At 40.9% G+C, this 24,722-nt stretch overlaps 3 protein-coding genes across 10 annotated transcripts; 1 reads left to right on the top strand and 2 right to left on the bottom strand.

Moving 5' to 3' along the window:
• The first annotated feature begins 256 nt into the window (after positions 1–256).
• LOC118358544 (intracellular hyaluronan-binding protein 4-like) lies at positions 257–3,893 on the top strand. Of its 2 annotated transcripts, none has more exons than XM_035736491.2 (8): positions 257–736; positions 1,875–2,016; positions 2,245–2,355; positions 2,447–2,524; positions 2,632–2,718; positions 2,851–3,022; positions 3,157–3,330; positions 3,597–3,893. In XM_035736491.2, the coding sequence occupies exons 1-8, from the start codon at positions 466–468 to the stop codon at positions 3,660–3,662; spliced, it is 1,101 nt and encodes a 366-aa protein (XP_035592384.1). In that variant the 5' UTR covers positions 257–465; the 3' UTR covers positions 3,663–3,893. The 2 variants fall into 2 exon arrangements, with proteins under 2 accessions (XP_035592384.1, XP_035592385.1); XM_035736492.2 differs by lacking the exon at positions 257–736 and adding an exon at positions 973–1,198.
• Positions 3,894–4,322: 429 nt separating this feature from the next.
• Positions 4,323–21,098, bottom strand: LOC118358542 (dual specificity protein phosphatase CDC14A-like). 7 transcript variants are annotated; one of them, XM_035736485.2, is made up of 17 exons: positions 20,802–21,097; positions 18,934–19,024; positions 18,121–18,196; positions 17,772–17,864; positions 17,542–17,618; positions 14,320–14,386; positions 14,125–14,187; positions 13,950–14,037; positions 13,393–13,623; positions 13,094–13,232; positions 12,677–12,839; positions 12,430–12,527; positions 8,236–8,283; positions 8,053–8,139; positions 7,602–7,770; positions 7,122–7,187; positions 4,323–6,842 (listed from the first exon to the last, which is right to left on the bottom strand). In XM_035736485.2, exons 1-17 carry the CDS (start codon positions 20,908–20,910, stop codon positions 6,822–6,824), a joined length of 1,686 nt encoding a protein of 561 aa, XP_035592378.1. In that variant the 5' UTR covers positions 20,911–21,097; the 3' UTR covers positions 4,323–6,821. The 7 variants fall into 7 exon arrangements, with proteins under 7 accessions (XP_035592378.1, XP_052335084.1, XP_052335085.1 ...); XM_052479124.1 differs by lacking the exon at positions 20,802–21,097 and adding an exon at positions 19,275–19,875; XM_052479125.1 differs by lacking the exon at positions 8,053–8,139 and having other exon boundaries at positions 20,802–21,098.
• A 303-nt stretch (positions 21,099–21,401) lies between these two features.
• prxl2c (peroxiredoxin like 2C) lies at positions 21,402–23,649 on the bottom strand. The gene is made up of 6 exons (XM_035736490.2): positions 23,322–23,649; positions 22,917–22,985; positions 22,413–22,466; positions 22,197–22,302; positions 21,953–22,087; positions 21,402–21,718 (listed from the first exon to the last, which is right to left on the bottom strand). The coding sequence occupies exons 1-6, from the start codon at positions 23,499–23,501 to the stop codon at positions 21,588–21,590; spliced, it is 675 nt and encodes a 224-aa protein (XP_035592383.1). The 5' UTR covers positions 23,502–23,649; the 3' UTR covers positions 21,402–21,587.
• Positions 23,650–24,722: the final 1,073 nt, after the last annotated feature.

Raw genomic sequence — 24,722 nt, 5'->3', positions numbered from 1 at the left:
TGCCCAGGACCGACTTTGGGCAACACAGTGACTATGACACTGCTGTCATCAATATGTCCACTCCTATTTATAGTTTATCTCATGATCTTGATAAAACAACTTTTGTTATGTTGTGATCATGAGATCATTATTATGTTCAGATTACGAATTATTTATTTGATTATTGTCCTCTCTGGAGAAATAGAGATGGTTGTAAAAAAAGAAAACTTCTCCTTTAAGAGTCATGAATATTAAACAGACATGGGCGAGGTCTCTTCTAGTTCCCCACGTGAACCATTTAAACTCACGACCAAACTATATGAGCTTACTATTATTATTTATTATTATTATTATTACTTGGTGTTTAGCAAGTTCGTGTAAAATGCTCGTTATACCTTAACAACGTGTGGGTTGACTTCAGCAGTTTAACTATATTCGCTACTTTATGAGTACTGTGTTGTAGCTAAATTAGCAAGCTACATTTCCATGGCTTTGAAGTTGATTGGCGTTTCCGAAAATGCAGCAATGCTCCCCGACGACTACGGTTGTATGGTGGCGAATCGTTTCTGTCAGCTTGTGGATGACGATGCCGACCCGTTCGACTTTATAAAACATGCCGAGGTACAGAAGGAGAAGAAAAAGAAAGCAAACCAAATGACGGTGAAGCCCAAAAAACCTGGACAGAGAGAGTCCCAGAAAGATCGGCGGGTCCCCGTTTTAGCCGACCGAGAAGACAACCTGCCAGGAAATGAAACAGGCAGGTGGCTAGTTTAGTAGGCTAGTTAGCAAAGTTAACTAATGGCTGGCACTGCCTAATTGGCTAGCTAATGAAAGCGCTTGTCAAAGGGAAATTGGGAAATTATGTGTAGTGCACATGGATTCATTTAATGAAATGGCTACTAGCTCGACACCAAAGAAAGTTTGGTAAAGCCTGGTTCCGAGTCAATGTACGTCAATACATTTTTATTTTATTTAATTGTATCTTTATTTAACCAGGCAAGTCATTTAAGAACAAATTCTTATTTTCAATGACTGCCTCTGTCGTTCTGCCTGTTCAGGGGCAGAACGACAGATTTGTACCTTGTCAGCTCGGGGTTTGAACTCGCAACCTTCCGCTTACTAGTCCAACGCTCCCTGCCGCTCTAGTTTCCCTGCCGAAGGGAAAGGATGCCGCTGCAGCAGACTATAGAGATGCACCCTACTGCAAGTCTCTCCTGTGGTATGGTTGGGGTGGGTGGGTATAATGTGTAAGGTTCCAACAGGAATCTGTTACAGAAACTTCGTAAGGTACAAGGTTGCTGACAAAAACGCATACAAAGTAGCATGATTAATTCACCTAGCCAACTAGCTGCCGAATAGGCATCGACTACCCTCGTAGTTTTTCTTAATGCTTGTCCATAGGCTACCAGAGTGAGGACAGACATTTTTCAGAATAAACGTGGTGAGTGAATTATGAAATGGCAGTTTCTTATTCAGCCGCTTTACAACTTTGTATGCGTTTTTTCGGCAACCTGGTTATTTACAATTTTTAACAGATTCCTTCCTGTTTGACCGTTCCACAAGTTATACCACGGTATGGTTGCATTGACGAGCAGAGGGCGCTATGATTCTACCCTGACAATAACTTAATGCCACTGCGTAATTCTGGTAGTCAGGCCTGCCTAGTCCTATTTCTAAATCGTGTAAATCCAGCTTTCAGTTGATTTAGGTGCTTTCAGCGTCAATGTAATTCAGAATAAGTGGCAGAACAATTGGGTAATGTTTCAGTAGACTAGATATATTGGCATATGATATATTGGCATACAATGTTATTGTCCACTCAAACTGTCTACAGTAAATTTGCCTTCGATGATGCATGACAAATTTGACAATTCCATTTCAATCTCTGTTTTCAGGTGGTAAGTGGTCTGCCCGAGGGGGAGGGGTCCAGAATGAGACCAGAAGGTTGGTGGAGGCTGAGCGTGGCACAAGGCGAGGTGTTCTTGGGGAATGCAGGACCAACCAAGAGGAACACCCACCGGAGTACTCCATCCAGAAGTAGGTCCCCTTTCTGTGGAGACGTGACAAATGGAACATTCTCTTGTTCCATCGCCTTCCTGGTGTGGCTATCCTATGAGCTTGGCCAAAGAAGCCTACAATTTTGACACTACAAATGCCATGCTCAAATGAAACTTTATTTCATTACTTTGTGAATTTTTTATTTTTATGTTCTCATATGGCCATCATTAGGACCTTGATTAACTTTCTCCACTTATGTTCTCCCAGGCCAGCTCATTATGCTTATGGCCAAGTTCAAGGTGGCGGCTACAGAAACATGGATACTACCGGTAGCTTCAACCTGAGGGGCAAGAGAGAATATGAACGCCACAGTGGAACGTGAGTGCTTATCAATGTTGCAAATGAGACTTGTGTAAAAGTAATGTCATTGTTTACCACATGGTAAATGTGAAGTTTTCTTGTCTTTCAGAGTTGTCTCCCCTGAGGAGAAGAGAGGAGGACGTGGGTCCTGGAACAGGGGCTGTGTTCAAGACCCTATTTCCAGGGGGTGCGTTTACTACCACATGGAGAAGTTACAATAGTAAACCTGTTGACTCTTTTACATTATAAATCCTAGCGATGGATGGTTTAGCATGGTTACGATCTTATCTATAGTGATGTAGGGGTGAATGTGAAGCCTGATGCAGGAGGCATCCCACCTGAGGCCGGCCAACAGCCAGCAGAGATGGCGGGAGAGAATCAGTGAGTCACCGCACCTCCACAACAACTCAACTTTTGGGGGTGATAACAACATTGATAGATACTGGGAAGATGCACAGTGCAACAGGTTTATTTGTTTTTAGCAGTTTTATTTATCCCTGCCATTCATCACAGCCTATCAGACGTGGAGGGGGATGTGGTGGTCCAAGTTGCCATGGAGATGTCTCTGGACGAGTGGAAGGCCCTGCAGGAGCGGCGTCGCCCCAAGGTGGAGTTTAACCTCCGTAAACTGGACTGCAAGGTGCCCTCCAAGGCCAGAGTAATACACAAGTCCAAACGCATTGAGGTGAATGACCACTTCAGATTAGAGCTGTGGATCTTGACCTTTGGCAGGACCCGTACATTCATAAACAATTTGGCATTTATTTCTGTTAAAGTTGACGTGTTTCTGTTGTCTACATTTGGCATTTCCTCTCCTAGAACTTGAAGGTGGTGTCTGTGGAGGAACAGGAAGAGGACTGTCACTTCTCCAGTCTGCGCAGGTCTGCCAATGACATCACTTCCCACGTGGAGTTCAACTTTGACAGCCTGCTGCGCCCCAGCCGAGGGGGGAAGGGACAAGGCAGGGGGGAGAGAGGGGGGGTGACTGAAAGGGTAAGTCTTCTCTCCTTTAGACTTGATGCTGGAAACCGTTACATTAGGGCAGGGTGTTTTGAGTTCTATACAGACCAGTTTTATTTTGAAGTGAAAGCTGCTGGCAACAGTTTGACCATTTCCTGGTAAAAACATGATTTTTAAAATGAAATACAATGACTAATTACAAATAAATAATCTGACCATTTTGTTAGAACTTATTACAGAAGCATGAAACAATTTATCCTGTCCCACTTGTATTAATGTCCTGTTGTGCTTCTCTCCAGGCTTACGTCCTAGCCCCAAACCCAGAAGACCCTGATGACTTCCCTGCATTGACTGTGGGGAGATAGGTTACTCACTATATAATCTAACACAATTTTGGGAATTTAGTGTGCCTTTTTATATATAGGGAATTCCTTGTAATACAATTAATCCTTGAGATTGTGAAATGGGTTGCTCTCTAATAAGCACTGTTTGGTTTGTTGCTATGACAACACACTGGTCTTGTGTACATTTGTTTTTTTTCTCCTGGCTTGGATTCTGACTGAAGCAATGTTCAATAAGACCTGTGAATGCACTGATGGCTTGTGTCTTGTCTTACTCTGTTCCTCTTAAGGACACAACAGCCCAACAGTAAGGGTGTCCTGCCCCAGACAGAATATTGGCAGTCCATTTTCTTACAATTTTCCAATGATTCTACATTTTCAATAGCTACTGTTCGACACCCAGGTGTGACCTACTGTGAACGGCAGGCTGTTCCTGTTAATCTGTCTTGTGCTTTACACACTTGCATCTTACCAGTTAAGGGTGTTCTGTGGTGACTTTATGATCTGCAGACACTGAACAATTCTCTCCTGTGATAAACTATCTACACCTGTTCTCTGCTTTTGTCTAGCACAATTAAGTGTAAGATTTAAGTACAAAGCTTGGAAAACCATGACTGGCACTAGTCATGTGTCCAATAGAGTTCAGTTTGTCACATGTAATTTTTAGAATAAGACAATGGTGAGTACAAGTGGTGGGATTTTATTTCAAAGCTGGTATACGCCATGTGCATGATAATCACGAATGAGGTGTCCCTTTAGGACTTATTTTTCTGTAATACTTCTGATTGTATGGTTCACAAGTACAAAAATATTTACAAAGTACAAATCAAATGTTTTCAGGGTATCAAATGTGACTTATTTACAGTTAAGTACAGCATCTCAACAAAAATACAGATGAAATGCTTCACTGGGTAAAAGGGCATAGAAATTCAGGCAAATCAGATATTCAGGGTGGCACTAGTTACATTCCTATATGCAACATTCAGAAAGATACCGCCTAGACTAGACAGCCCTCTTGAACAAGAATTGACTTGAGCTAGGTTTTTCACAACTTCTCATTAAAGGTTAAATCTGAGCGGTGCCTAGTGCTGACGGACCTTTGTCAACAAGCAAATAAGATGTTAGTCTGGCAACATTCAACGTAAACAAGCAGGCAACGCTTATGTACTGGTAACTTCCAAAATAAAGGAACCTCAAGTGTTTTATAGGACCACCCAAATGGTGTCAATGTGCCTGGGCATAGATTCTACAAGAGTGGACCTGGTGACAGACACGCACACCCGCTGAGACCCCTCTTTCAAAATCACTGGGTATTTAAATTGCCTAATTAACTCAAACCTGAGGCGTATACTACGTGCCTGGTTTGAGGAGGTAACTTCCAACTCGGGATAACCAGAAGTGGCTCATCTTTTAGCCAGGCACTATGCTGCAATGAATGACTCAACTCCACTAATACTTGTCTGAGCCTTAAGTTTAGGACCAATGAAATAGATTCCCTCCCTCAAACATTGTGTCATCACCTTTATATTTAATGCCAGGCTTCCCCAAATATTTGACCCCCCCAAAAATAATTTATTTCATGTATTTTTATAATTTGATGCCAGCAAGCATTTGGCCTCCCTTGATAAATGTTTGTTATAAAAGGATTAGTGAAACCGGATGCACCAGAGCTCAATTTTTAGTCTCACAGTAAAGGGTCTGAATACTTATGTAATTAATACATTATGGGGTATTGGGTGTAGATTTGAATAAGCCTAATGAAATGTGGATAAAGTGAAGGGGTCTTAATTATTTCCGAATGCACTGTATCACGGTGTATTTAAAAAAATATATTTAACTAGGCAAGTCAGTTAAGAACAAATTCTTATTTTCAATGACTGCCTAGGAACAGTGGGTTAACTGCCTGTTTAGGGGCAGAACAACAGATTTGTACCTTGTCAGCTCGGGGGTTTGAACTCTGGGGTCCAACGCTCTAACCACTAGGCTACCCTGCCGCCCCAGGGTAGCCTAGTGAACGAATAGGTTAAAAGCAAACACTTATCACAACATAGGTTGTAATATGGCTTTTTTCCCCTGGCTTGGCTTCCTCAGTGAATTTACCCACGCACGCTCCTGCACGGCTAACACGGAACCCAAACCGGATGCGCGCCTGCGCCATCGTGCATAAATGTATTTTGTCGCCCCACACCAAACGCGATCACGACACACAGGTTAAAATATCAAAACACTGAACCAATTACATAAAATTTGGGGACAGGTCAAAAGCATTAAACATTTATGGCAATTTAGCTTGCTAGCTAATTTGTCCTATTTATTAGCTAGCTAATTTGTCCTAATTCTACCTGAAATGCACAAGGTCCACTCCTCCGACAATTAATCCACACAAAACGGTCAACTGAATAGTTTCTAGTCATCTCTCATCCTAGGCTTTTTTTGACTTTATATTGCGATTGGCAACGTTCATAAATTAGGTGCATTAATGCCACTGACCTCGTTCGTCTTTCAGTCACGTGGGTATATCCAATGAGATGGTACATGGGTACCTGCTTCTATAAACCAATCAGGAGATAGGAGATGGGAGAGGCAGGACTTGCAGCGCGATCTGCGTCACAAATAGAACTGACTTCTATTTTAGCCCATGGCAACACAGATGCTCCTGAGCAGTGTGGGTGCAATAATTGAATAATATAGATTTCTACATTTATTTTGCCACGCAAGCATTGTAGTCAGCCTGTGAGCTGGAATGTGAAGCAAACAGAAGCTAGCTGCCCCCCTTTCAATATACTTTGAATCCCTCAGTTACTTAAGGTTTCCTTTATTTTGGCAGTTACATTTGAAATGGCACTATTCCCACTACTTATGGCCAGGACACAGTTTTGTTTCATGATATAAACAGTGAAATATATACATACATACATACATACATACATACATATATAGTAATAAAAAGGGATGGCAAATTAATTCCAAACTAACTGAACATGGTTTACATCTGATTGAATGGGAAGAAAAACATTTCCTCATCAACATCCCTTAAAATCAGCAATTGACTGGACTGGTTCAAGTAAAATAAACCCAGTCCCTCTTAAGAAATGAAAACAAAAATCTCCATTTGCAGGAGCTGCAGGTAGACTGTACTCCCTTAGAATTCCAGAACCTCATGCTCAGCGCAGTAGAGGAGCTCTAGCTTTGGGTATGGAGTGACTGAAGGGACAGAAAGCACACAATTACACCCAGGAAGAGAGAAATGGGACATACAAATCATACACCTCAAAATGCTCAATAACACTACATTAGCTTCTATTCATTAGACCCTAGGGGTAAACAAAAATGTGCCAGATTTGACTATGCATGCAGTCTTTCCATTATAATAGTAATAAAGGACTAAATGAAAAGGAGAAGAGGTTGACTGGAGACATTTTGCACACTAACAATAGCATAGAACAGAGCAGTGAGACGAGGATAGAAAAAGGAAATAGATACCATAGTCTCGTAAAGCGCATTGATTGTAAAGAACATCGAGTTTTCCGTCCTCTGGACACAGTGCGTCTGTTAAGAGGGAAATTACAAAGAAGAAAACAAGGGAAAGGAAAGGGACACGTGATTCCCCTTGTAGAACAATGATTCATGTCAGCAGAATCCCAAACAGCTTATGACAGGATGCCAGTGTCTGAAAGCAAGGAGACCGTGTGAGCAGTAAAGTCCAGAAGAAGCTATAGCCAGTCATACTTCTGGATCAGCAATTCTAATAGAACATGCACGGAGCCATAGGGAGTGTGAAGCGCTGCAGAGAGTATTCCAAGTGTTTGAGCTGGAGCGTTGAGAGCTTGAACGTTTTTGGAAGGTCATGTGAAATGCAAAAGACTCAGTTAAGCAGACCTTGGTATGTGGAGGACCAACGGAGTAGGAGAGAATGAGGTTGAGCCCAGAGAAAGAGATTGAGGAGAGGCTAGGTGGGCTTGCCTTCTGAGGGGCCTGCAGCATGTTTAGGTTGGGTAGGTTGCCTGTGCTGCCTGTGTTGCTGGCTGTGTCTCTATGGCAGCCACTGGACTCACAGCACACTGGCTCTCTGTCGCTGGCCACTACATGCATGCTGCCTAGAGACCTGGCTAGTCTGGAGCTGCATGGGGAGCTGGCGGAGAGGAGGGAATGGGTTATTGGAACCATGAATGGCTATGGCTGGTTCTGTCCAGTTTACTTTACACACGTGTCAACTCTTTTCTGTATGACTGAGTAAACAAAGAGTTGCAATGCAAGCCATTTAATATGAATATACAGCTAGTAAATATGAGAAATAGTGCCCGAGCCAAAACTTAAGTTACACACCCCCAATATAAACTTTCACATAAATCATGTCAATGAAAGTAGTAGTTTGAATTCTCTAGGACGGCTCATTGGAGACATTGCCACTAACCTGCCCCCCACACTGTTGGCAGGCAGCGAGGTTCTGGTTCTCTTCCTATTGTCTGAGGCATCAGGCCCACTAGACTGCAGGAGAATCCTGAAGCAGACACACAACTCACACTTTAATGGTGATGCTCAACGGGCATGTATTTAAAAAGTGAGTGTGTGAGACATTCAGGATGTGTTTAAGTACCTTAAAGACTGCGATGAGGACCTGGTGTGAATCTTGTTCTCTTCTTGTCTGTAAATAAACACAAACACACACAATATTTCAACACCAACAGCAAGCGAGGGGGAAAGACAGGAGGAGATGCCAAGACTGAAGGTGGGAGGGAGAGAGCAAACAGGCAGCAACTGCAGAATATTCCAGAATTCTAAGATCATTGATCCATGTACATTTAATTATTCTTGTAATGCAATGGACCCTCATTCATTAACCTAAGGCTCTGAGAGGTTCAAATTAGTTATCCCCAACTTTAAAAGTTTGACGCAAAGCAAGTGGAATGTGAGGCAATAATAGCATTGTTGTTTGCTCAGGTTCTGGAGGCCTGAGAGGTAAAATATTAGCTAGTTGATTCATTAGGGCAATTAATTATTCATTTCATAAATATCTCCTTTGATAAATTAATTGAAGTGCAACATTTAGTGGTGTGTGTAAGGGATTTGCATTGGCTTTGCAGCGAAGGGAACCATTATTCCAAAACAGAGATTCAAGGAGTGAAATGTAAAGGCTATGGTTATTACTTGTGGTACCTAAAGTTAAACCTCAGGACAACCATTGTCAGCCAAGGAGGACACAGCGTTAAAAATAACAGATCGAAACGTGATTCCTGCCCTCCTCATTTTCAAAAACATAAACTTCCTTTGCAACCGGGGGGTGACAAACATGTAGCCGGTTTAGAAGTGTAAAGTTAGGTGAGGATGGTGGGCGGGAGACAGGGCCAGGCACATAAACTGGTGTTGAGGAGGGGGTAAATAAAGGAAGGGATACACTTACAGCATTCTCAGTTAGACTCCAGAAGGGGGAAGGGTTTGGGGGACAGACTGGCAGGAGAGCTCAGTGAAATCCTAACCCGTCTATACAGAAATGCAGGATGGAAGAAGGGAAGCCATACACAATCCACCACAGGGCAAGGCTACACAGGGACGAGAGCAGCATGGCTACCAACCATCTAAAAGGAGGAGGGGGAAAACATCCAACAAACAGAACAGAAACAAAAACATGACAGAGAGAAAGGAAGGATAGACAGAGAATCTCACTTTTTCTCCTCCCCACGGACTGGGTCAGGCACAGCCAACAGAAACGCCCCGTCATGAGTCCTACACATCCACTAGCCTGGGTGACAGACCCTTTCTACTAAAGCCATCTGATTGTCTTGCTTGACAAAAGTAAGAAAGTGGTATTATTACATGCTGAAACTGTTAGGCACCCAGGCTACATATTCAATAGCAGAACCAGGCTAACAAGTAAAGCCTTTTCACATTACACCACAGCAGAAAGGGGTACCTGCAAGGTTTTCACTAACTACTCAAGCCTCACCTAAGTTCTGGCATTGATTTTAGACAACTTGTTTTCCACAGCATGCTAAAAGTGTTTCCCAAACGGTGGACTGGGCCTTTGACACTATGCAGTGATAATAGCACCTTTCAGAGTCTACCATCTTCTATAATTGCAGAGGTATAGGCCTAAGAGTGGTTTAAAACTGGGGAAACATGAAAGCTTGCTTCTAGTTCTGTAAGACTGAATTCAAAGACACGATGCATATATAAGCCTAGTCATAGCTTCATACACACACACACACACACACAGTTGAAGTCAGAGGTTTACATACACCGTAGCCAAATATATTTAAAAACTCAGTTTTTCACAATTCCTGACATTTAATTCTAGCAAAAATTCCCTGTCATAGGTCAGTTAGGATTACCACCTATTTTAAGAATGTGAAATGTCAGAACAGTGGAGAGAATGATTTATTTCAGCTTTTATTACTTTCATCACATTCCCAGTGGGTCAGAAGTTTACATACACTCAAATAGTTTTTGGTAGCATTGCCTTTAAATTGTTTAACTTGGGTCAAACATTTCAGGTAGCCTTCCACAATAAGTTGGGTGCATTTTGGCCCATTCCTCCTGACAGAGCTGGTGTAACTGAGTCAGGTTTGTGGGCCTCCTTGCTCGCATATGCTTTTTCAGTTCTGCCCACAAATTTTCTATAGTATTAAGGTCAGGGCTTTGTGATGGCCACTCCAATACCATGACTTTGTTCTCCTTAAGCCATTTTGCCACAACTTTGGAAGTATGCCTGGGGTCATTGTCCATTTGGAAGACCCATTTGTGACCAAGCTTTAACTTCCTGACTGATCTCTTGAGATGTTGCTTTCGACCCCCCTTTGTTCAGGGACACATTATTCCATTTCTGTTAGTCACATGTCTGTGAAACTTGTTCAGTTTATGTCTCAGTTGTTGAATCTTGTTATGTTCTTACAAATATTTACACATGTTACGTTTTCTGAAAATAAACACAGTTGACAGTGAGGACGTTTCTTTTTTTGCTGAGATATATATAGGCCTACACACCTGAAGATTGACTTCAATGTGTGTGAGAATACAAATCACCTAATTCTTTTTTATTAAAGTAATAAATAAAAATCTGCCAAATGTTGTCCCACAGAGAACACCAAGGGCATGTCACAATCACATGTAGGCTACTCTCATAAGTCTGTAAAGGTGCCTGTGGCAGATAGTGGTCAATTAAGGATATAAATTGAGACTTACTGGCAATAAGAGCAATATAATTCAAAAGACAAGAGTACAAGAGTACAAGGGACAGAAGTAGCCTTTGGTGCTCGAACCTTTACTACCACAAGAGTCCGAGGGATTCTTCCAAGACAGATGTGAGCTTGGTTCAATAGAGGACTTTTAAGCAGGAGGAAGCCAGGCTTGAACAGTTCCCCCGTCAGTGCCCAGTCACAAACACAATGGAAAAATATACATTTGCAGCATTTTATATTCAACCCGGCCCAACACTTAATACATATTACACACATACAATACAGAGGCCATGCATGTCAAAGGTTACATCATGCTTTTAGTCGTGCATTGGTAAAAAAAACAGATCACACGTGCCCACAGTCAATGTTGCAATGTGCATTTTAGTCCCTTTCACAGAGGTGAGAAAAAAATAAATAAAAAAATAGGTAGCTAGATTATGATTCAGTTTATTAGGAGTGTAAGGTTTGGCCTGCGATTCACAGCATCTCAGAGCATATTGGTGTGTCCATGATGGAGAAACCACATTCTGTCTCACATCAATAGTACAAGTAGTCCTACAGTGGATTCTCACTCTTGCTAGCCTGTGCAGATCAAAGCAGCACGTGCCAGAACAGGTGGCCAAAATCATTAATCACATTATGCATCCATCCACTGCCTATTTTATCTTACTGCGGTCACCCAAAAGCCACACATCCATTGGCATGGCACAATTTATACAGGAAGAGGAAGCTAGTCAGACAGGAAGTGACATGCACTTACCTCCATTATACAAAACCTCACTTCCTCTCTCTCTGTGTTTTTTCCAACCCTCTGTCTCTCTGCTACATTTTAAAATGCAGACACTCCAGACAGCACTCTGGCCACACGATGCCTAAGAGGCTCCAGCAATGTACTACTGCTTGCCTGCCACGGGATAACAAAACCCACAGCCATAGGTGTACACAGTTGCCTGCAAACTGTCCATGTTGGCACCAAATGTTCCACAACAACAACATTCTCATTTGGATTCTCATTGGATGTGCCAACATGGGACCCTTTAAATTGCAAATATGGCACTCATTAAAATAGTAAAGTATGCCTAGCCCACATGGGCTATGCATACTTTACTAGGCATACTTTGAATGACTACTTTCAGTCATTCAACATAGCCAGTATAATCAACAATCAATTCGTGTTAGGATCCTGAGTGGCAGCTATATGATATGGTTCTGAGGCAGTCAGTGGAAAATAAGCCATGATTACTAGACCAAATACATGGTACAAACAGAACAATCTGACTGTTATATTAAGGTAATTAAAGCTGTAAAACTAAGCTAAACTCCATTCATCCCAAACCAGTGTAGAAACCCATAGTAGATGGGTATAATGGGCCAGCTATCTTGAGGCAAAAATCAAATACTTGTCACCCAAGAATGCATGGTGGGGCATGAAATGACCTGAGAAAAGGACACCCTACAACAATATCAAAGGATCTCAAGTCATAATCCAGATGAAACCTCAACTTCCTCTAATCATCAAAATGACTTGGCTAAACTGACTACACAGGCTGCTCCTATCCCCCCGAAACAAGTCAGTGTGATGCATGGTGGGAGTTGTAGGCAGATCGGAGACTTACGAAAGGGAACCTGTAGTTGTTCTCGCCTGCCTCTTGCTCTTCAGGGCTCGCAGTTTATCACCCTGGGTGATGCCATTCCTCTCCTCATCGTCACTATACTGAGGAAGATAGAAGAGGGAGATAAACATTCAAAGAATGTGTAAAAAAAGAAAAGGAGACGAATACATTTGCTTACCATTCCCTCCGTTCTTTATGTGAAGGTATATTCAATTTCTGCATATCCAATAAAACCAGTTAAAATTCTCACCAGTTCTGCCTCTTCCTTTATGGACATCCTGCTTTTGTTGCTGCCGTTGATAGTGATATCATCAACCCCCGACAGGATTCTGGTGACGGCCAGCTTGCCGTTCTCCTGCTCGTTCATCTTCTCCCGGAAAACATCTCCCTCCGACCACAAGCTGATCTGCTTACTGCAGCATCGTGAGAAAAAACAGCAATCAAGTTGTACATCTCCCTACAAACAAATTGGTTACTGATCAACAATTGACCCCCAACTCAATCAAAGAGCTCCCAGAACTGAAACACTTGAGTTGAATCTGGCGCGTTAGTGCTGGGTTGGAACAAAAGCATGCCTGTGGCTCCCCTGGTGACCACTGATCTATAAAAAATCCAGTAAAATCCATCACAACAATGGATTGAATCTAGATAAAAATCAGACACATACTCTTCCACAAAGTTTTGTTGTGGTCCGATGACTGATCCTGGCCGGCAGATCCTCATCCAGGCGATGGCCTCAGACGCAGTCAGGCGGTAGTGCTTCATCATGTAACAGCCTATCAGAGTGCCTGTTCGTCCCAGACCCGCTGAAAAATGTTGGCGTTGGTTAAATACATAGTTATTGATCAGACTTTTCGTGCAAATCTTTCCCATTCGTTTGGGACAGAGGCCTATACATTTTTGGGGAAATATGGCCTCCACTCAACTCCAGATGGTATAAAAGGATAACATAATGAGGTCTTGTACCTTTGCAGTGAACAGCGATAGCTCCATCTGCATTCTCACAGATGTTGAGGAACTTCCGGACGATGGCATCATTTGGCGTGCTTCCGTCCACGAAGAAGAGGTCGTGGTGCTCAAAGCCCATGTCAGTGAAGCGCTTGGCATCGTACATCTTCTTGTTGAGACGGACGATGGCTGTGATGTTGTGTTTCCTGAAATAAGGAAAGTAGGCCTCGGGGGCATGGAGAGGGTAACCTGAAGAGAGAACAAGGGTTTTGTAGAAAGATGTAATTGAAAAAAAATACATACAAAAAAATCTGTACACCTGAAGTAACATATTTGTGCACAGATGTGTAGCTGAAGTGTACGCACAGTGTATACTTGTAAAACAAACAATTATTTGATTACGGTCTGTGACTGAAATATTGCATGTTATTCGATATCCACTTTGCAAGTATAGGCTTCTACACAGTATAAGGGAGGTCATTTCCCAGTCATTCTCAGTAGGGAAAATATCCCAATTTGGCAGCATGTCCTTACATCTCAGATTGCAGAAAGCTAATGTGGAGGGTTTCACATACCGTTCTCTATTTTGCTTTTTGGATGAGGGCCGCTGAAGGCTAGGAACTTCCCAGGAATAATCCAGTTGAAATCTCCATTTTCTGCTCTCTGCAAAAAAGAGATGTGGACAGAATTATGAATCACTTATTGATGTTTCATCAACTTGCATTCTGAAGTATGATAATGAAAACGTACCTCATAATGCTCGTATTCCTCCACATCAAACTGGGAGAAATCAAGCCAGCCAAACTGCAGAGCCTGAAGAGAAAATTAATGGAAGTTAAGAGTTCAATGCTCCAAATAAAATAACGCAATATTTCTTAAATGTCATAACTGTGCTGCTGCAAATTAACTTGTTAGTCTAACATCAGACTGACTGAAGCAGTGTACCTTGTATATGGCGCGCAGGCAGTCTAGAATGTTCAGATTGTACATACATGTTCCAAAAGAGGCATCTCTGTTTAAAGCAAACCAGAAACAATCCAAATCAACTCCATATTTTTAAAGCATTCATACCACATTTATAAGTAGAGATGCACGATATATCAGTGAACATATCGGAATCGGACGATATTATCTAAAAATTCCAATCGGTATTGGCCGATGTCTAGTTTAACACCCTGATGTGCAAAACCGATGTCAAAGCTGACGTGCAGACCTATATAACGTACATACATGACGTAATGACGCCACGGAAAATGATGCGCTTCACGTGCAACACAGCATTCCTAACCTAGCCCACAATGTCTGCTGTGTGGATCGAGCAGTCAAGCAGTCATTTGAAAGAGTAACACAATTTCAACGAGACAACTCAAAGGCTAAATCCATTAAAGCCAAGATAATGGATTTCATTGCCCTTGACAATCAACCATTCTCTGTTGTGGGAGATGTTGGCTTTCACCGGCTGGTCAAGCACCGGTACACACTACCAAGTGCTCTATTTTTCAGATGTTGCCCTACCGGAGTTAACACAGTAATAGCGTCACTGCTATTAGCTTCACGACATGCATACCATGGAACACCGTTTGGGTCTTTGCATGTCAAAAAAGATACAGCAGCACTGTCAAAGCTGTACAAAAAAAGTCTGCAAACAAGCAAACACCGGACACAAACCATGTGTTTACAATACCGCGTTGGTAATAAAGTATAACTTGTTCGACCGCAACTTCTGGGGAAGCTCGCTTTAGCTTGGTACCTAGTTAGCACAAATACAACCAACCTGAAAACAATGATCAGTAGAACCTGCAGTCATTTTCATTATTCTTAGCAATGATTTAGGAACCGTTGTGAGGAAGTATTAGCTAGGTTGCCACTTGTTGTTCACCTATTGAAATTGAACTTGAGTTCATTAAAATTAATATGTAGCCAGCTACTTAACTCTGTTGGCCAAAGATAACGTTATAAGCAGCCAGCTAGCTTCATCGGGCTAGTGAGGCTTGACCGCACCAGGCTATGTGTTGTGAAAATATCCACAATAAGGATTAGGCACAAGTGGATTTTGCGGTTTGCTTTCAAAATAAAAGTATGTAATTAACAGTAATGCAAATTATTACATATAGTAGAATTATGCCCTACTTTTATTTTTAAGGCTAACCGCAAAGGCCACAATTTCTATTTTTTTCCACTTTTATTTAACCAGGTAGGCCAGTTGAGAACAAGTTCTCATTTACAACTGTGACCTGGCCAAGATAAAGCAAAGCAGTGCGACACAAACAACACAGAGTAACACATGGAATAAACAAGCCTACAGTCAATAACACAACAGAAAAAAAGTCTATATACAGTTTGTGCAAATGGCATGAGGAGGTAAGGCAATAAATAGGCCATGGTAGCGAAATAATTACAATTTAGCAAATTTACACTGGAGTGATAGATGTGCAGATGATGTGCAAGTAGAAATAGTGGTGTGCAAAAAAAGTAAATAAAAACAATATGGGGATGAGGTAGGTAGATTGGATGGGCTATTTACAGATGGGCTGTGTACAGCTGCAGCGATCGGTTAGCTGCTCAGATAGCTGATGTTTAAAGTTGGTGAGGGAGATAAGTCTCCAACTTCAGCAATTTTTGCAATTCATTCCATTCATTGGCAGCAGAGAACTGGAAGGAAAGGAAGCCAAAGCAGGTGTTGGCTTTGGGGATGACCAGTGAGATATGGAGCGCGTGTTATGGGTGGATGTTGTTATCGTGACCAGTGAGCTGAGATAAGGCGGAGCTTACCTAGCAAAGACTTATAGATGACCTGGAGCCAGTGGGTCTGGCGATGAATATGTAGCAAGGGCCAGCAGACAAGAGCATACAGGTCGCAGTGGTGGGTGGTATATGGGGCTTTGGTGACAAAACGGATGTCACTGTGATAAGAATGCATCCAGTTTGCTGAGTAGAGTGTTGGAGGCTAATTTGTAAATGACGTCGCCGAAGTTGAGGATCGGTAGAATAGTCAGTTTTAAGAAGGTATGTTTGGCGGCGTGAGTGAAGGAGGCTGTGTTGCGAAATAGGAAGCCGATTCTAGATTTAATTTTGGATCGGATTAGCTACTATTGTGGCTAATCCTTATTGTGGCTAGCTTCACATAGATGGGTCCGACCACCATTAATCAAATAATAACTGTCTTATAAATTAGGGTTATTTCAGATGACACCTAGCTATATAGTTAGCTAGTCAACTATAGCTACGGAAACAGATTGTCGTTTTGCTATGTTTTTTGGGGAAGAACATTGTTTGCATCCATAAGCAAGCTAGCTTTTTTTTAATGACGATATGTATCGATGAATCGTTGTGACATATGAAATACGAGTGATAGTGTGATCAATGTGTAATAACTACGTAAAAAATGTATGAACCCGTTAAAATTATAATGTGACGTGCAGTTATATTCAGGTCCTGATTGGTCAACAAGCTTATTTGACACGTCAAATTGTGTTAAATAGTATTTTTTGACACGTAAAGACCCAACGGCGTTCCATAGCAAAGACCTAAACAGCGTTCCATAGAAATCCTGGTTGAAAATGAAACGACTGAACAAATGAACAATGAAACAGCACAGCAAGTAAGTGAAAGAAATAGGTTTTGATTATGTTTTACTGGTAATGGGAACATACATAAATGCCAACAAAATAACTTTTTGGTCAGTGTGGTGTGTGTAACCTTTATTTAACTAGGCAAGTCAGTTAAGAACAAACTCTTATTTACAATGACGGACTACCCTGGTCAAACCCGGACCATGCTGGGCCAATTGCGCGCCGCCCTATGGGACTCCCAATCACGGCCGGATGTGATACAGCCTGGATTTGAACCAGTGACTGTAGTGATGCCTCTTGCACTGAGATGCAGTGCTTTAAACCGGTGGTCCATGTGTGATTTTTAACTATTTAACTGTACTAGAATGCTTCAAAGGCCAATAAAATTGTAAATTTCGGTTATCGGCATCGTTTTTTAAACAAGGAAAATATCGGAGCATCACTATTTATAAGGTACAAATACATATCAAATTACAGCTCCACACAGCATGATAAAAACTTAATGACATTGATCAATTGTCATAGACACTACTTTCTAACATGTGCTCTTGAGAAGTTCCTCACTCTGTGAAGTTCTCCTTCAGTGTGTGTGTACCTGAAGGACAGATAGGTAGAGTTCCTGGACACCAGTAGACTGTAGGCTTCCTCTGGCGTCTTCTGCAAATGCATCACCTTGAAACAAACAGGCCAGTATTATGGAGAAACTACTAATGGATAGCAACATTTTAAAAGAAGATACACAAGCACTTTTAGTGTACGGTAACATGTAATATGACTCAGGGCTATCAACGGGTATGACTTCTCTGCTGAGTGAGAAATACTTACTGCATATGAACCAATAAGATAGGCAGCATTGGCTTGTTTCTTATTATCTCCACAGGTATAGAAGACTATCTTCTTCTTTGCTAGTGTGAATGACTGCTCCAGATGTGGTGAAACGAAAACAAAATAACAATGTTAGCCATGCTTAGAATTCTGCACATCACGACACACATCACTATCACTACTTGGCCTGGACATCTAAAACCCTGCCAACATTCTCTTCAGAATATACAAGCATTAACCCCTTCTCTGACTAGTGTGACATAACTTCTATTTGGTTAGGCTGAGAGAACTGTTGACTATTAACTGTCAGTTCTCTGTCAGTGTGTGTGTTGAGGTTGAGTTTCTTTACCTTGAGCTTTTTAGTGAGTTTGCAACAAAAGCGATAGAACATGGCCAGGTTGAGCGGGCCAAAGTCTGCATAGAAGCTGGGAGAGATAGAGAGAACAAGGCACAGACAGGTTAGGTTGACTGTTAAAGGCAAGTTTCATTAGAGACTATTCAGAAAAGTCAAACATTGAAAACGTTACGGATAGAAAAATTGTTATTTTTTGAATGACCACCTATTCTCTTTGACAATACCTTATCTACATTATATATTAATATGAGAGTGTTCTGTAATGTTGCACCGGTCTTTTAAACCAACTGATTTAACCAATTAATCCACTACCCAAAATTAAGCCCCAGATGAAGACCTATGGGTGGAGACATTTATTGACAATAACCATATTTCAGAGCCTGTTTCACTATGTGAACTTCACTCTTAGCTGATGAACAGTCATACACCACACCTTCTATCAGACAGTGTTCTAAACTTTTTATAGTGAAGTTTTATTAGAGCTCATAAAAACAATACAGTATGCCTACTATTAGTGGGACCAAGGTAAGATACAATTGACAACATGAACTCCCTTTCATGATTGAAAAATAAATACATCTTTGTTTTATGTAACCTTTTCATCAGGGAGCCATACTGAGACCAAGGTCTCTTTTATAGATGACCTCTGAATTACAGAATACAGACACATCAAAAATATTAATATATAATGCATCTGAAATGACTTATAAAACTGACTGAGCAGATTTCAAAACAATATACTAGTGAACTGCAAATGGCAGTCTTTTGGATATGGTCTACAAACATCCTGTAATATAAAGTACCCACTTCTCATATGACAGCTCTTCATCTATGCAGAAGAAATGTCTGTCAGCTGTGCTTTTAATCTTCTGCTGCAGTATGGCGAAATACAGTTGATCTTGAGAAAAAAAAAATATACAACAAGAAAGTGGGTTTAAAAATCTTTGCTTGGCATATGGACAGTCAAACAGACGTACAACGTAGCTACGACTGAATGTATGTTAATTGGGACAATGTATGGTCAAAACAAATGTAACACATCCTACACGTCACACGTGTCAGTTTGAATTTGAAATTCCCCCGGAAATGCCTCGACGGACTAATGTCTGCAATCTGCAGGTTTTGTTTCCTTTCAGAAAAGCACTTACCTTTGACGATTTCAATGCTTTTACTTGTGACATTGTCCTCGGTCATTCTGATAGCGACTTGAGCCAACAATAAGTTACCAAATCAAGTTCAACGGCAATTGCTTGCTGTCTTTACTTTATAGACGCACCTAAATAATAACTTAAACGTCTGTCATAGGCACAGACCAGCACAATAACATACACACTCTGTAGGTTAAACAAAATATATTTTCTATATCTCGTGAAATGAAAACGCTCCACTGAAGCGAACTGCATGTGGTATAGACTACCACTCAGAAACCATAGAAAGTGTGACAATTTAAAAAAAATAGCCTAACATAAATGCTTTGCTGGGCAAGGGCTATAAATGTGTCTGCCGTCCGTCTCAGTTAACGAAATCTCTCAATATATACTGATATGACAAATAAAACGTGAACTGATTTAGCGACGAAAAAATAAATGCCCGCATAGGAGAGGTGCTACGTACTCTGCTCAAACCGAGTTACGAAGGAAACTCATAAACGCCCCCTCTGCAACAATGTAACGCTCTCGCGTAACGTTATTGGTTCAAGGAAACGGTAAACCCGCTACACAGTTGCATGGTTGGCAGGCCAATCATCCTACAGTCTAGCTTGAGGATTTTTAAAGTTCATTTGAGATTCTAATTGGAACGCTGCCCAAGCCGTTGCTAGGAGATTAGTTTCGCTTGGCCAATAGAAATATATTTCCTACTTTGACGGAACACTTCCAACGTAGTCCTCAAGTGAGGAATGGGCACGTTAGATCAAGCGATGTGTTGAATTGATTGCAACAATTTTTCTTACCAAGCTATAACAGAACAATAATGTTTGGTTGGTTCTACAGGACTGTAGCCTATCATGCAGGAGGTAGCCTAACAAATAGCCTACAATTGACGTATTGTTTCTGTGTGCAAGAAACTCAATGAAAAATAACAAGTGAGACAACTTAATTTAGTGCTGCTCGGTTTATAAAAACAGCCTAATTATCAGCCTTTTGATTCAGATTTATTTGAGCCTATTCTCATTTCGGGGTCATAAAGGTTTCTGGGTTTTTCTGATGCTCATGGTCAATATAGAAATAGGCCTAGACGAAAATGAATAAATTGGGGTATATGTGATCTGACTGCAGCATTGGTCACTGCATTTACGCAGCAGCATAAAAATGCATCCAAATGTAGATTAGGAAAAGTCACAAGAGGAATATAGCCTGCATCATAGAAGCTCTAAATGAGTTGTTTTTCATTCAGGCTGTCATGTCTGACATGCCATCAAAAGGCGGACAACGTAGTGTCCCAACGATAATATGTAGTCAATACTGTACTTCAATGCGTTAGCGATTTGGAACCGATGGTGTCGCCATTTTAGGTCAAAACAGCTGCAGGAAAATCAATTGTACGTCTAACAGTCAGCCACATCTTAATATCTGCATGTAGACACCGCAAGGCCAGGTAGCCTATTGTATTTGCACAAAGCTTGCTCTAAACAGAGTAAGTAGCCTACGACGAGATCCATTCCCCCAGTCTCTTACCTGATATTATACTAATGTAAATATCTGACTTTGGCTCCGCCTCCTCTCTTTGAGCTGCAAAACGCTTTTTCCTTGACTCGGGTCGCCTCTTCTCGCTTTTGCGCTTCATTCTCGCTTTTAAGCATGCACTGCCAGCATCTCCAAATCGCGCAATAAGATATCCTGTCTGCAGTGGGGTTGTCCTAGTTTACGGTGCTTTATTTGATGCTCTCTTTTGCTCTTTAGCTAGTGTCATCCGAAACACAGTTGTTCGTTCTCCCTCAATTTTTCCTCTGGTGACGTCTGTGAACGGGGCCAGTTTCTAAATCCGACTTCTGTGACGTAAGAGGTTGCCAGCCCCTCACTAGTCACTAGTGCTACACAATGAAGTTGGGCTACTATAAAAAAACAAAAATACACATAAAGGTTGGCATAGCCTAAATAGAATAGGCTGATACGTTATTACAATGTAATAACAATCTTTTATCGAGAAGGTGTCATCTGATGGTGTTTTAGAGAATGATGTAGAATTAATGTGTAGAGGACTTGATGTCTGATGGGGTGATATATAGCCTAAGCCTATTGGTCAGCCATTGAATTATGACAATTATGACTAAGATGCAGCAGTGAAAAAGAAAGTATTTTTATGTAAATGATTATAATCAGACAATTAAGCATGCATCTCCAACACAGTGTCAAGCCTGGGTGGCTGACTGTTTTTTGTATTCAAAACATTTTTTTTTACTATTGACATGAGATTAATGTTTTTCATCATGGCACAAAAACAAAGCAGGATACACAAGTGGGCTACACAACAATGATCTTTGGCTTATCACTGAGGTCCAGTGTGTGTTGTACTCCGGACAGCTGTAGCAACCAGTTGATGGGCATGTGGTCCAGCCGGTTCATATCAAAATGGGCAAAATGGACCTCAGAGCCTGGGCAGAATGACAGATTTGCACACTATTAGACAGAGCAAAATCTTCACAACATATGCCATATTGGATACTGACCAAACTCAATTTTAGACAAATACATTTTTTTAAAGGGATATACCACTGTGCATAAAACCTACAGAATAGCCCAAGATGTGAATCACATGTACTACAGTAGGCTATTTGTAAGCTATAGCTAATACTATCAACAACACTGTAATAGCACAATGCAGTTACCTGGGCCAACGATTATGGCTCCACCCTGCTGTCGAGGATCTCCCTGGAAGTCAAATATAGGGCTGGTCATGGCCCTCCACATGCTCTTCATATGGCCCACCAGCATACCTGACTTCACATGAGGGCTAGGTTTGGCTAGACAGACAGACAGACATTATTTTACATTGAATTTTATTACAGCTTTTATGTAGAGTAGACTATTGCAATTTCAGGAATACAGCAAAAGACAGAATGAATGTCTCACCTGATTCCACAGACATCTCTCCTCTCCTCATCCCCAGTCTTTTGTATATGCATCTCTCTGGGTCGACGTATATGTCATGAGGGTAGCCAGTCAGTGAGCAGAATGACTACATCACACAGAGAAAACACACGTCAGACACTGCACGACAACACAACAAACAAGACGCTTACAAGTATTATTGACATAATTGCAGAATGACACATTGAATATGCCTACCTCAATATGATGATGAGATGATTGTCCAATAACAACCAGTCTGAGACCAGCTTCCTGCATTGAATATATGAAAATATTAATCAAGTTAGACATAACAAGTTATAGCCTATATTGTTGGCTATGTCACATTTGTCACTGAAACCAAATCCAAGTTTATTAGTTACATTCAGAGATGTTATCGCATGTGCAGCGAAATTATTGTTTTTCTAGCTCCAACAGTGAAGTAATAGGCCTAATACCTAGCAATAAAAAACAATACGCACATAATCCAAAAAGTAAAAAGAAAGAAATTAAGAAATGTCAGAACGTGAAATGTCAGAGTAGGGAATAGTGGGTAAACAGTATGTAAACATTATTAAAGTATCTAGATTAAAATGATAGTTTATCTAATACTACAAATGTTTTTCATTAAAGACAGTTATAGACTGAAGAAAGTAGCAATTGGAAACGTGTCCCTATTAGAAATTGAAAACGTCAAAGAAAAAACAACTCTTCACCACTCACCTTTAGAACTTCCGCGGGTATTCTGCTCAAATCATCCACATATTCTTTGCAGGTGTGGCACAAGAAATTCTGTCGAAATACAGAGTTTCTTTAGGAATTTGAAGCGTGTCTGCTGTTATTCGTTCTAATAGTCTCCCCCTCTTTGAACAGTGAACACCTGTGCATGTCGTGTCCTCAAAATCTGTCTAGTCTGACTGCGCTGAACAGTACGCTAGCTAGGCTACTTTGTTGCCTGCGCAGTGCTGCCAGAAGCATTTAGCCTTTTCAACTATTAGATCAATATATAAGGTTTAGAAACCTAGCCCCAACGGCATAAATACCTCTGAGTGTAGGCTATGTAGGATAGTCTAAATGTTTTGTAAAGTGTAATGTGAATATACCGTAAAATAGCCTACTATTCCCTACCCGAACAAAAATAACGACTGATTTCCTGTCTTGGTATAACTCTTTGAAGAAAGTTGAGACTCCATGTCGGTCATAAATCAAACAGTCCTCTACATCCTCAAGACGAACATTTACGGGTGGTCTCTTGATCTCTCGATGATCCTTCGTTATTTGTTGCGTTATAGGTGGATCTGTCGCCATCACAGCAGTTCATGGTAGCTTCATTTTTCCAAGGCCGCCCTGCCCATGCTATTTTGGGACTTGCGGTTGAAGCGTTATCTGGCTTCAGTTCAGGAGTAGGCTACTGAACACTATTCACGCCCATTTTCGTGTGCAGTCTTGCCTCGAATGTCTCTTATTTGCCCATAGGCTAGACTTTCACCACACACGTTCATTTTATAGGCCACTTTTAACAAAGCAGGCATATGGACCAATTTGGGCAACCCGAAAGGCGAAAAGAATAGGCCTACCTGTGTCTCTCTGTGTGTAATTTCTAGCATATAGAAGGAGAGAAAACAACTGTGACCGGGGTTTCATCCTATGACCGCTGTGTGCAAAGTCTAGGGGAGATATTCATTTAGGCACGTCTGGCTCACACCAGCAGCTCGAAGTTGGTCGCGCGTCAGCCATACTACATTTGGGCACATTTGATTCATTTGTATTAAACTTGTCAATCTGTACAAACATATACGGAAGTTTAATTATACATTCAAAATGCATTGGTTATGTTAGAAAATAACATAACCAAGAACACAGGTTTAATAAAAATAATAATATATATTACAAACGTCACAGGGGTCTTATACTGTATACTATACATACCATTATATATATATAATATATATATATATATATAATATATATTGTGGTCCTTCTGTAGCTCAGTTGGTAGAGCATGGCGCTTGTAACGCCAGGGTAGTGGGTTCGATTCCCGGGACCACCCATACGTAGAATGTATGCACACATGACTGTAAGTCTCTTTGGATAAAAGCGTCTGCTAAATGGCATATATTATTATTATTATATATTATATATCATATCAGCTTGTATGTATCAAAGGCAGCACTGCGTTTCAGGGCATGTTTGTTTTGAACAAATCTTAATGATTGCAAAAAAATATAAAGCTCTCTTATCAATAATAAGATAGTCTTCAAATATCTACATTTGAATATACAAATTTGGCTAATACTATGACATTACTGTCTATAAAATGTAAATAATTGACATCTTAGAATAAATCAAATTTGACATCATTGTCTGTGAAATTGGCAAAATTCATATTCTTTGAAAATATCTCCACCCAGAAACAGGTGATATGATCGATCACAGCAAAATAGAATATGTTCAGTAGTTTCAATGTCATTCCCACAAAATGTACAGTCATTACACTCTACATTGAATTTCAATCTTTAAAATTAATTT

Source organism: Oncorhynchus keta, chromosome 25 (assembly GCF_023373465.1).
Source record: "Oncorhynchus keta strain PuntledgeMale-10-30-2019 chromosome 25, Oket_V2, whole genome shotgun sequence".
NCBI classification, from domain to species: domain Eukaryota; kingdom Metazoa; phylum Chordata; class Actinopteri; order Salmoniformes; family Salmonidae; genus Oncorhynchus; species Oncorhynchus keta.
Note: the sequence above shows the minus strand (reverse complement) of the source record. Positions and strands in the feature narration are given on the sequence as shown.